The sequence below is a fragment of the Montipora capricornis genome, chromosome 2, assembly GCF_036669925.1.
Source record: "Montipora capricornis isolate CH-2021 chromosome 2, ASM3666992v2, whole genome shotgun sequence".
Lineage (NCBI taxonomy): Eukaryota > Metazoa > Cnidaria > Anthozoa > Scleractinia > Acroporidae > Montipora > Montipora capricornis.
Genome location: NC_090884.1, coordinates 33,579,744 through 33,592,243, shown reverse-complemented (window position 1 = coordinate 33,592,243; position 12,500 = coordinate 33,579,744). Strand labels below are relative to the sequence as shown.

The 12,500-nt window shown below is 39.7% G+C and overlaps 1 protein-coding gene across 1 annotated transcript in view; it reads left to right on the top strand.

Moving 5' to 3' along the window:
- The first annotated feature begins 3,897 nt into the window (after window positions 1–3,897).
- LOC138019420 (tumor necrosis factor receptor superfamily member 14-like) overlaps window positions 3,898–12,500 on the top strand; it is a 9,456-nt gene continuing 853 nt past the window's right edge. Inside the window, exons 1-5 of the mRNA XM_068866198.1 lie at window positions 3,898–4,182; window positions 5,187–5,283; window positions 7,370–7,674; window positions 9,547–9,938; window positions 11,155–12,500. The exon at window positions 11,155–12,500 is cut by the window's right edge and continues 853 nt beyond it. Of these exons, the coding sequence (XP_068722299.1) occupies window positions 5,194–5,283; window positions 7,370–7,674; window positions 9,547–9,938; window positions 11,155–11,204 (837 nt within the window). The 5' untranslated portion in view covers window positions 3,898–4,182; window positions 5,187–5,193 and the 3' untranslated portion in view covers window positions 11,205–12,500. The remainder of the gene's footprint in view (window positions 4,183–5,186; window positions 5,284–7,369; window positions 7,675–9,546; window positions 9,939–11,154) is intronic.

The following is a 12,500-nucleotide window of genomic DNA, read 5'->3' as shown; positions in this document are numbered from 1 at the left end:
GTTTATGTTTTGTTGTTGCAAGTTTGTTAGGGGTTTTAAACTTTTTTCTCTTCATGATGTATTATGTTAGCGTAACCTCAGAAACTGCTCGTTTTCCACCTGTTGGGGGAACCTATTATTTTCTATTCCCTGGATAGCGCTCATACCCGTCTATCAGCCAAACTTCGGACTGTGGAGATCTGAGGAAAAGAATTGAGGTGCCGGAAAAGGAAAGGGAAAGTGACAAAGAATGAGAGAGTAGGCTGCTAACAAAAATTTAAGGATGTAACCGCTTCTATACATCTAAATACATACACAAATATATTTGCACATTGTCATTGATCTAATAACAAAAACAAATTGAAGCACAAGAAATTTCCAAAAAATCTTGTTGCACAAATTGCCACCCAATTACAAATGAGACTCTACTTTTATTTCACATGCAACAGTCATTTCTCAGCAAAAGGCTCTCGACCAATCAGCCGTTTTTAAGCCCTGTCCTCCCGAATACGTTTGAATTTTTAACGTATGCTCAACACGGCTGGCAGAGTGTTCTTTCCTCTTCCCGTCTTATCTTGGAAGATCGAAAGAGACTCTGCTCGCAGAGTAGCATCATACATACACACACATAGATATATAGAGGATATTACACGGTGGCGAGAAGATATGAATTTTATGTTCGAGTGGCAAGAACAATATCTCACGAGTGAGCGAAGCGAACGAGTGAGATATTGTTCTTGCCACGAGAACATAAAATTCATATCTTCGAGCCAACGTGTAATGTTCTTTTCATTATATGGAGACTAAATATTGAATATTTCCGATTTCATTGTGTTTCAAAGTAGTCAACTTTTACAAATACGGCTGGGCTTTATAAAAAAGGCGGGAAAAAAAAAGGCGGAATCGTGACGTCATTGAACGATACGACACTCACAAAGGTGACATACGGAAAATACGCCACTCGGGTCCCGGATGTAGTGGCGTATGGAATCTACGAGTGGTTTAGTTCCCAATAAAACACTCTCCTCCATATAATAAATATGACTATATTTTTGTATGTATATTTATATATTTATAAATATAACAGTAAATAAGCAAATAAATAAATATATCTATATATATATATCTGATTGAATTTACAAAAAGGTACCTGCTTGTGCTTTGACAACTTAGCACTTTGAGATGCAGAAAAAAGTTCTTGCTTTACATAGTTATGATTCCAGCAAGGAACAACCTTTATTTCATAGTTGTAGGTATTCCATTTCTGCAATTGTCATATAGAAATACTGACCAGGACTGACATACCAACATCACACTCAGCCTACCCACCCTCCGTAAGTGACTTTGCTTTGGTCCGACAAGTTTCGGCTAAGAACTAAATTGTAGCATAGGGCCTCTAGAATTTATCCAGCCATGTCTTGACGGAGCTCCCCCCTGGGTTTTAGACCAGCACAGTAGCTTAAAAACAGGCTTCGCCTGTTTTCAAGCGAAATCTACAGAGGTAGCTTTTTGAAAATTCGGTCAGATATCACAGCTTAATTGAGCAGACATTGTTTACACCAACTGCTCAAGAAAAGTCTACTCAGCTTAAGGTTCAGATTACCCATAGCATTCAATTATTTTTCATTCCACTTTGTTTTCTGACTGAATTTACAAAAAGGTACCTGCTTGTGCTTTGACAACTTAGCACTTTGAGACGCAGAAAAAAGTTCTTGCTTTACATATCTATGATTCCAGCAAGGAACAACCTTTATTTCATAGTTGTAGGCATTCCATTTCTTCAATTAAGCAATGTCATATAGAAATACTGACCAGGACTGACATACTAACATCACACTCAGCCTACCCATCCTCCGTAAGTGACTTTGCTTTGGTCCGACAAGTTTCGGCTAAGAACTAGATTGTAGCATAGGGCCTCTAGAATTTATCTAGCCATGTCTTGACGGAGCCCCTCCACTGGGTTTTAGACCAGCACAGTAGCTTAAAAACAGGCTTCGCCTGTTTTCAAGCGAAAATCTACAGAGGTAGCTTTTTGAAAATTCGGTCAGATATCACAGCTTAATTGAGCAGACATTGTTTACACCAACTGCTCAAGAAAATTCTACTCAGCTTGAGGTTCAGATTACCCATAGCATTCAATTATTTTTCATTCCACCTTGTTTTCTGACTGAGAAATTTTTCGAATCCCGGAGGTTTCCCAGGTGAGAATGCCTTGTTTTCATCCAACCTGGCTTCAATAACCGGCATCGATAAACTTTGGTTACGAATGTTTGTTTGCTGTTGTGGCTAAACGGGATGACATCTTTTTATAGTCACGTCCGCAATATCTGCATACATGTCGTCATCAAAGTTTGGTTTCCGGGTGACCAGAAGCATCGTCGGCATCGTGGAGTCATCGTAGGTTAAGCTTTGCGGGTTTTCGTGTTCAAGTCAAAATTAAACCGATAGGCTGAGATTTCTTCTGTGCGCCAAAAATTTGATTTATGCTTTGTATGTATTCAGCCATCGAATTGTACTTAAAAATGAGTAAGGATAACATATTTTTATAAGTATAAGCATGCCACTTGCTGTAATACCTGACCGGCCTCTCGATTTGGGATTGCTGTGCTAAAAATTCAGCCGCTTTGTTTCAAAAAGTAAGAATTGAAGACAAATAAACTAAGCATGATTGCCGACAGATTTCACAAGAGCTGCATGGTTTTAGTATGACAAAGAGCCGAAAAAAACAGATCGTTGACAGCCTTGCTGAAATTAAGTTCTTTCTTTGCCGCCTTTATTGAATACAAATATTGAATCCCAAATTAAAAAATCAGTCTTGACATTGTCTGTCTGTCGCAACCATTCCTTCCATTCTTGCTCACGAGGGCGGGGGGTTTTTCCCTTTATCTCTAATCACCGCAAAAAATAGTTTGTCTAGTTTCGGAGCGTATCACTTCTGCGTTCACAGGAAGAGTCGCTTCTTGGCTTTAACCAGGAAAATCTAGAGCTTCCAGGAGACTTGCAGTGGGTAAATTTGTAGCAATTGTTCATATTATCTATGTGCAGGTTCGGTGAAAAGTAGAAGTTGCTTGGTAATTGCGTGGGCATTGCGCGCTTTCCTGAAGTCATGAGTAAGCATAAACGAAGTACGGTGTCTTTGTGAATTTTTTTACTTATGGTGGACACAATAGTCCGGAAAATATAAATCTTAACCCGCAAAAAGTTGAATGCAGACATGGGTATCTCAAGGCTTAATGTCGTTGCCAATTCAAGTAAAGAGACTTTTCCAGAATCGTCGATCGATACGCCGTCATCCATAAACTGCGCCTGCATCAGCACATTTTCAAATGATCTTGATATCAGCTTTCAGGGGCACCCAACGACCAATTTGTTGTAAAATGTATTATTATACCCCAGTTAATGAAAATAAATGTTATTAAGGCATTTTCAGGTGTCTTTCAGTGTTGCTGGGAAAACATTATCTGTTCCTTTTTCCCAGCAAGACACACAAGAAAATTCCCAGCCAGCTAGATAAAATTGGTTGGTTTCCCAGCCAGCTGATCAAATTTATTTCCCAGCCAGGAATTCCGCGCGCTTTCAAATCCCTCGAGCCAAAACGACCGAACAAAAGCGACAAAACCGGGACAAAACAGGTTTTTTTCCACAAGCGCAATCACTCTGACCAGCCGTCGTACGTTTGTGACTACTCTCTGGGAGAGGGAAGGGTTTTTTTTTTTTAGTCGTCCTCAGTCTTTGGAGTTTCTGCAGCCAGCTCGGGTTGAAATGCTAGAAAAAGTCAGTAATTCCCAGGCAAAACCTCTATCAATAACAAAATTTCCCAGCCAGCTCATCGAAACACCTGTATTTTTGCCAGCCAGCAAGATTCCTCTGGGGAACAGATAATGTGAGGAACAGATCCGTTGGGTGCCCCTGAGCTTTAATTACGTCTCAATTAAAATATAGGGTAAGGAATTGGTTAAAGCCATTTTATGCTTAGTGTTTTATTCTTTTTTTGATGTAGTTATTTTACGACAAGACGACTAAGCGATTCTCTCCAAAATTAAGTACGCTTGAAATTTGAAACTTGATCATTCAATTCTTCACGTTAAGTTTCAATTTCTATAAAATTTAATGTTTGAATTTTCAGGAAGGTTTCAGTTGTTGCCTGTATCTAGAATTGTTGATAAATACTCGGCATTAAATAAACGCAAGATTTTGAAATAGGTAAGAAGGAATGTGTAATTAATCGTGGGAAAATCACGTTGACACCCACACGGAAATGGGGCACTGAAAAACGCAGACTGCAGACTGTGCAGACCGTCTGTAAAATGAAAATTCGGTTAGCCTGAATTAGGCCTAAATAACATTCGGTTAGCCTGTTTACGGTTAGCTCTCAATAATAGTGAGGGTAATGCCATATTTTACCCCTGGTCTGCACGGTCTGCACAGTCTGTGCGTTTTGGCGTGACCGCACAGAAATAGACCTTTTCAAATGGAATCTTGGCTGTCCTTGGGGATTTCAGGAAGTGTCCAAGAACTGGGCTAAAATTAGTATTACCGAAAGAGGGACTTTCAAACAACGAGTTAACAAGAGATAAAAAAAATTGCAGAATCTACAAAAGGACAAACAGACATGTGAAAAGCCTATAAAATTCTCCTCAGAGATAAGGGAAGCGGCTGTGGGGGAATTTGTGGTTAGAAGGAAACCCGCGTTTTTTAAATTAAAACGAAGTTAGGAGTCGTTCTTGAGGGGAGTGCATTGAAGTATGAATCGACTTTGCTCTAAAGAATGGTTAACACGTGCAACGAAAACGCAAGTGCGTGGAAGTTCATTAGCATGAGTGGTTTCCCTTAGAACACTGTAAAGTATGATGGGAGTAAAGGGCTTACTGAAGCAACGTTGTCAAGAACATATGAATCTAGCAGTACTTCACGTTATCGCAGTTTCACTCGCAACTTTAGATTGAACTTACCCTGGATTCCAGAGCGGCTCGCTGTTTTGTCGCTCTTTTCATAGCGAGAAAGACTCGCTCTTTTGTCGCTCTTTTCATAGCGAGAAAGTAACCTCTGGAATCCAGGGTAGATTGACCTAGGCATGCAAGCGAATGTACAGCTCTTACCTTTTAGCTCTTCACTCGGCTCTGAAGAGACTTAGGGTATTGATCCATATGAGAACTCTTGTAATTTTACGGACTTTTTCTGAGCTAACGTTTCCTTGGACATTTCAGAAACTGGATGAACGTCGTCATGTCCGCTCTCTTTGGTAACCAGGCCACCTTTGTGCTGACTGTTTCTTTTTTCTGTTTGTACACAATGCTCAATTTGGTAAGTTTTATTTTACGGTTTAGTCACCACTGATGATGAATCATCATGAGTTATCACTTTTTGTGTACAATTATGCCAGGAACGTGCTCTTCTGAGACGGGACAATCTCACGTACCCCTGTCCCTTCTAATTCCCTGTGGGACATATAATTCGTGTACTCCTTTATGCAAAACTTAAGTCAATAAATGGAATGACAGGTTTGCTTTTGAGCTGATCTATGAAGCAATCACTGACGTTTTGGGTCGTAGAGATTACAACGCTGGCGCTTTGAGTATTTTCTGTAATGAAAATAATTGTTTTCCATCCAAGGTTTGACAGCTATGTTGGAAATCACCAAAAAGCTCAAGCGGATGAAAAGTTCACTGATTTTCGCAGTGATTTCTCATACTTAAGTTATTTTCACGAGGAGAAAACAAAAGAAAAAAACAAAATGGCCATAAGAGGGTCTTAACTGTAACAAAATTTGTGATGCTCTTTCCCATCTAGATTTCATTGGATATATGGTTTCGTTTGCACATGACATAGGCTCGCTCAAGTGACGAGACTGGTGGTCTTTTCCTAACAGTTCTTTACCTTATTTGTGCAACCGTTTCATTTCATTCGCGGGACACAAATTTTAAAAATATCAGTTAAAAACGAATCAATGCCCAGGACCACACAACAGTTTGCCCTGCTCGTGACTCCAATAATCGTTTATTAATATATTCTCAATAAATCATTATGAATACGGTATTTCCTGCTGTATATAGGTGGTTTGCGACCTATCTCTAGAGACACAGATAACAATAATGTAATGTGCAATACATGAATAGTGATGGTGGATTAACAAAAACCTTTTGTATTCGTCTACCAACATGGCGCCGGTGGTGAAAGGGGAAATAGCATAGCTGGACCTTACTTCCTCTGTCCGCATATTAAATTGTGACTTTACGTAATATTAATGCGGTGCCAAATTTAGATCACATTAGTGATCAAAGTACAAAAGCATCCCAACCATTGTTCATGTCTTAATCCACTTTCACTTTCGATACAGAGAATTCGAGATATGCAGATAAGAGAAGCAAGGTCGTGCATATTTTTGATGCTTTTCATATTTTGGGAAACCACGTTCTCAAACAAAGTTTTTCCTTTTATTTGTGAGTTAACTGTTATTATATGAATCCTGTGGTCATTGTATGAAGAGGAGCGCTCCGGCTTAGACGAAGACGACCCGACGACCCGATGACCTCGAAGGCCGTCTACAACAGACCTATCGGGAAGGGGCAGGGGTAACGGAATACAGCAACAGCTTACACATTAAGCTGCGAAAAAGTAGCTCTTCGACGCAATAGTGCTAAACCAGTCAGAAAACAATGGGCGCAAAAAAATTACAACAGATACAAGGGAGCCTAATCCTAAACACAATAGAACTACAGCCTGAACCGGTCCAACGGGAGGTCGTAAAGAATTATGCGGCACATGATCTGCTAAAGCACCCAGAGGCATCCTTCACACGGGATTAACGAAACCGCATGCGTAAATAAGCACTTTTCAAATTACGATTGTCAAGCCCAAGGGGACTCCCATATGAAAACGGGTAGGGATGCTAAATTCCCCCTCCCTGGGGTTGTCAGGTGAATTACTTGCAAGTGCGAAGATTCCTGTGCCAATTCGATTTGTTCACTGAGCTTGAAATTAATCCTAACGGGTCAGTTGACAAAAGCACGATCGAAAGAAGATTACATCCCGAATTAAATAAAAAATACAGTAGACAAGACAGACAAGTTGAATACTTTCACCAACCAATAATGCCAAACGTTTATAATGAACTCCTTGGTTAATTTCTAATCTGGGATTAGCGTTAATCGGCGTTTGAACAACCAGGCCCTGAACAACAGCGCAAATACCATACAAGAGGACGAACATACATTCGAAACAGTAGGCCTGACATAACTATGAAAGGCCAAAGTATTCCAGGCATGATTGCTACATCTGCGGTACGGCTTGCCGCGTTGTGGTTGACACTTCGTCATGGGCAGCGGTCCGAACTCTTAACAGGATTATTAATATATCGAAAGTGGGCTTTCGCTGTTTTTTTTTTTTTCAGGTTTCAGGGCAAGTAACATCAGAAAGAAGGTGCAGATGGAATCAACTTAAGATGTTATTTCCCAAGGGAATCGAATGCCGAAACTGCCCAGAATGTCCCGAGGGTCTTGGGTTAGTCCCGCAGTGTGGATCACGCATAACGACTGATGAAGCTGTGGAATGTACTGAGTGCCAGGAAGGCAAAAGCTACTCTGACACGCACGATATATCTTCATGTAAGCCTTGCACCATCTGTGACCCTAATGAGGAAACAATCAGTCCTTGTACTCGAACAAAAAATGCAATTTGCGGGAAGTGCAATGCTGGGTAAGAGATATTTAAGGGGAGCCTCCACGCTTACAAAAGAACAATCATAAACTGCAGAAAGAATATTTACAGTCAAATTTATTTGAAAATCTCTCAAAGTAAGTGTTTGCATTACAAAAAAAGGAATTTTATAATCGTTTATTTCACTTTCTAATTTCTTGGGCAACCGTTATACGTCACACTTATTGAAAATAGCGGCTCCGGGAACTCAAATAAGCAATTCAAAAGTTCATTCCTTTCTGAAACAAACCAAGAGATCATGACATGATCTCTTGTACAAACGCTTTCTTTGAAACGGTTTTAAACAAATTGTCAACAGTGTTTCCTGTGGTTTAAAGTTCTTTTTAAATTGGATTGGAGGTTCCGTTTAACCCTTTACAAACTTTCGTTTGTCGTGATTTTGTAAAATGTCCGTATGAAATAAGAGAACGTATTATTAACATTGACATTTTTCAAGGCGTGTCGCCCAGTAAACACTAAAACGGAAGTAGTTTTTATATTAAATGAGAAAAAAAAAAAAACGAGATAACTGATCTTCAGTCATTAATAATTTTTGTAAGCTAGAAAGGTTTTGTTGTATCAGTTAACGACACGCTAAAATGTTGAAAAAGGTCATTAATTCACTGACTCGAGGTGCATGTTTACCACAATGTAAAAGAGCGAAGTAAAATATCACACTTTTCGTCGACAGCACGCCGCAACAAATGCACTTGCTTTCTTACGTCAAACCTAAGGAGTCAAATCCTGACACAATCTAGTTGACTGAGGACAAAGTGTAAAATTTGTAATGATCCATTCAAAGGGTCAAATTTTCTAGTCACTGAGAAAACAAGACCCCTTCCCGCAACGAGTTTGTGCTATAAGCTAGCCACTGTCTGCAAGAGAAAAGAATGTAGACTTTCTTAGATGGCCTTTACAACTCATTCGCCAATGACGTAACGTAGTACGTAAGCCATGACTGGCCAGTTAAGCAGACTGTATTCTTTGACGTCATGCGTGGTGCCATCTCCCCTTTTCATAGCGACTTGATGTCTAAACGATGCACAATATCGTACTGAGCTCAATTTCCTGGACCGTAGGTTGAGCAACGCTCTCTTGTCTTCCAGTGCAATTGATAACAAATTGAGCTTAAAGTGCCTATCATCTCAACACACTTTTCCAATATATTTATTCTCCGAAATCATCCCAAATACATGGTGTTGTTTTTAGAACATTTAGATTGAAATTTCACTCTTTCATTGGCTTTGAAAAATGGGAAAAGTGGTCATACCGTGATTAATAACCGAGCAATGAAAGGGAATGGGTTCGATACCGGGTTGACGTCACAAATTAATTTGCATCGCTGTTTTCAAAGAATTTCCTCAATGCAAATTAATTTGTGACGTCAACCCGGTATCGAACCCATTCTCCTTCATTGCGCGGTTATGGATCAAAGTATGATCACTTTTCCCGTTTTTGAAAGCCAATAAAAAAGTGACATTTGAATCAAAAGGTTCTATAAACAACACCATGTATTTGGGACGATTTCAGAGAATAAATATATTGGAAAAGTGTGTTGAGGTGATAGGCACTTTAAAAAGCGGGGCAGTAACTTGAAGTGCATCCCTCGAAAGCAGTTAGTCAGAAAGAGGTATCGAATCGAACAGGCGGGGCCATCCTCGTTGATGTTTAGCTGGCTCAGATAACAACCTCTTTGATCCGTGAACTTCTTAATATCCTATTCAGTCGGCCCTACCCAATAATTGTAAATTATCCGTACCGCAAGCTCTATCAAATTTCATATCGATGGGCATCATTTCATTACCGTTGCAACTCTTCAGAAAAGATGAAATACTGAGTGCTAAAAAGATAACCAATTTGTTTTCATGGCAGTTACTATCGAGCGGTTACTGGAGATTGTCAACCATGCTCTTGGTGCTGTGCAGACAGCAGAGACGACGACAAAGAAAGGGAGTGTATGGAACAGTCCGGCTTGCCTGCCAATAGAGTTTGTCGCTATGATGTCGACACCATGAAGTGCGCACCTGATGTAAATGAAACAACTTCATTGGTGCACCCCACATCCACTGTGAAATCCATAAAAAAGTATGAAGTTGCGACCCATGTCATGAAAGAAGGGACAATGAACAGTAAACTATGGTTGCTTGCGCTTATTGGTTTCCTCGCTTTGGCTATGTGTAGTTTGGTCGGTCTCCTGTACATTTACCGGAAGAAGAATGTAATTGTTGCCAACCCCTTGTGGAAATTCTGTGTGACTAAACGTTGTAAGTTCTCAAGTCATTCCTGATCTTCAGTTTGTAGTCAGCATAAAGGCAGAACTCAATGGGACCTCTAGCTGTCTATGCTAATTGTCCATCTCATTCTCTAAAAGGGAAAGATACGTTATCTATTTTCTCTTTCCAGTGTACTTGCTGTCAGTTTTGAAAGAATATATTAGTTATATTCTCGGCACAAAAGAAGAAGCTATAAGGATGCACTGATAGCACTTTAATTGTCTGGAAACCACTAATATTTGATTGGTGAATGGAACCAACTAGAGTGAGTTTCAATCAAGTGTCGTAAAATCAAAACCAAAGTAATTACTTTGGCCGATCAAAAAGCACAGAGACAATCCAGTAAACCAATCAAAACTCGAAGTAATTACACGTAGCCGACACAAAGCGTGGGAAAATGTGCACGCGCGAGCCATGACTCGTTTTTGTTTCGGTTTCACTCCTGATTGGTTGAAAAAGTGGCGCGAGAACTTTGAACCAATCACTGAGTGAAGAAATCATAACCCAAAGCAATTTGCTAATTACTTTCGAAACTCAATAGAAAATCGCTCTAACGACAAACTAACTTCCAATCCAATCAGTCAACGGTTCAACTGGCTCCTAATCGTTATTATTAGGGCCAAGTGATCTTCCCACCAAAGATCAGAAACTTTGAGAGATCAAAAGCAAACAGAGGAGATATCTACAATCGTGGACAAAATTCTTAACAAAATTACCCTTCCAACCGATGCCCACCTTCCCCTTCCCCGACTCAATAAGGAACTTAAGCATGCGACGTTTTTGAGACGCGGACGGCAACCGGAAGTGAATATTTCCCGGTTTGAGTATGGTTTTTTCAGCGTGTCTTGTCCACGATTGTAGTTTTAGTAACTTTTCAATCTCGGGTTTTGATTGGTGCACCAAGTCTCGGCTATGAGCTCATATCTCGTACCTACTTGCTCTAGAAAGCGAGATTTCCAAATATCCAAACATTTTTATTAGAATTTAACAAACCAATTACAATTACAATTACAATTAACTCGTATCCAACGCTAATGGAATCATAATTGTTAAATACAACTTTATATTATAATTTTGTAAACGTGCCAAGTACTTGAACAGAAGTCATTGCGGCTATGTGTGGCACAATAATGACAACAGGTGATGTCAGAGATATCTTAGATATAAAAAGGTATTTCTCAAAATTTTCTTATTTCTAATTTTTTAGCCAGTCAAGAGCAATCTTGCAACACTCCTCCATCTCCGATTGTGTTCTGAAGAAAAAAAAGTGAAGTTGTGGAGGAATTCTCAAAAGAATGGAGAAGACGGCAGACATTATGTTTAACACTGTTATAAATGTCACTCTGTTGGGTTGTTGTTTTATCGCATATTACGGTGGTGAACTCTAACACGTCGTATGTACGGTAATACCTCTATCTTCAAAGCATTGAGGGCAATGCGGTTTAATGGGAATGAGTAAGGGGAGATCAAGAAGCCATTCTCAACACCACGAAAATCGGAAGCTATTTTGTAGCAGCAATTGTTGAAGTGGATCCGAGTTCTCTTTCTATTGCATTTAAACTCGTTTTTAATATGGTCCAGCAAAACTCAGAATAATTACACAATGGTCCTTAATTCATGCGGCGGCCATGTTGAGTCTAGCCTGCGAACGCAGACGTATTTCCGCCGGAAATACGTCTGCGTTTGCAGGCTATGTTGAGTCCCGAGGGATTGAAAATTTTGTTTTGCATCACCGAAACTCGTTCCCAAACATTTCAACTCGAGGCTTCGGAAACGAAATCTATTGTCTATGGCCAATATGGCCGTCGCGCGAATAAAGCCCATGGCAAAAAAACCAATTTAAAATAAATTAGCGTATGATTTTTTTAAAGAACGGAAATAATACGGGCTCTTTCCTTTAGTTTCTGTCCCGTTCCACCCATAGCAAAACAAAACCGTTATAATCCAAGTTGAGAAACTGTTAGAAGATGAAAGTAACTGTCTCAGATTAAGGCTACTTTTTGAAACGGGACTGGTTCTACTTTCAATGTAAGTACTATGATTAATGAAAATTTTTTCCATGTCATGAAGTTAGTACAGTGTAAAACAAGTGTCTTGAAAACGTGTTTGGTACTCCAGACAACTCGGTTTTCATAAAAGAGAAGCTGTTCTTTTGGCGCGTCGACAAGACTTTTTCATAGGCTTAATAGGCCTTTAACTCTCCAAATTGCAACTAGCGATACAATTGGCACTATTGTTCTGACTTTTCTGGGCTATATTTTAATTACGATGGACAATTCGGTGTAACTTATTCTCGTTAACTTATTGATTGGGCAGTGCTTAAAGCCTGTCACTCTCTCGATCCTTTGTTACAGCTTCCAACGCTCTTGTTTTATGTAAAGCCCTGAGATAGGTTGCACTTTAACTATTGTAGCGAGGTCCTCGCAGTTTTTTTAAAGTTCTGATTCTGTAAGTACAGAACGTACTGGCACCGACCTGTAAAAACCCTTGTCAATCCATGTGTACGGTACGCCTGTGCAGTGAATACCGTGATTATTCATTATTATATGTATT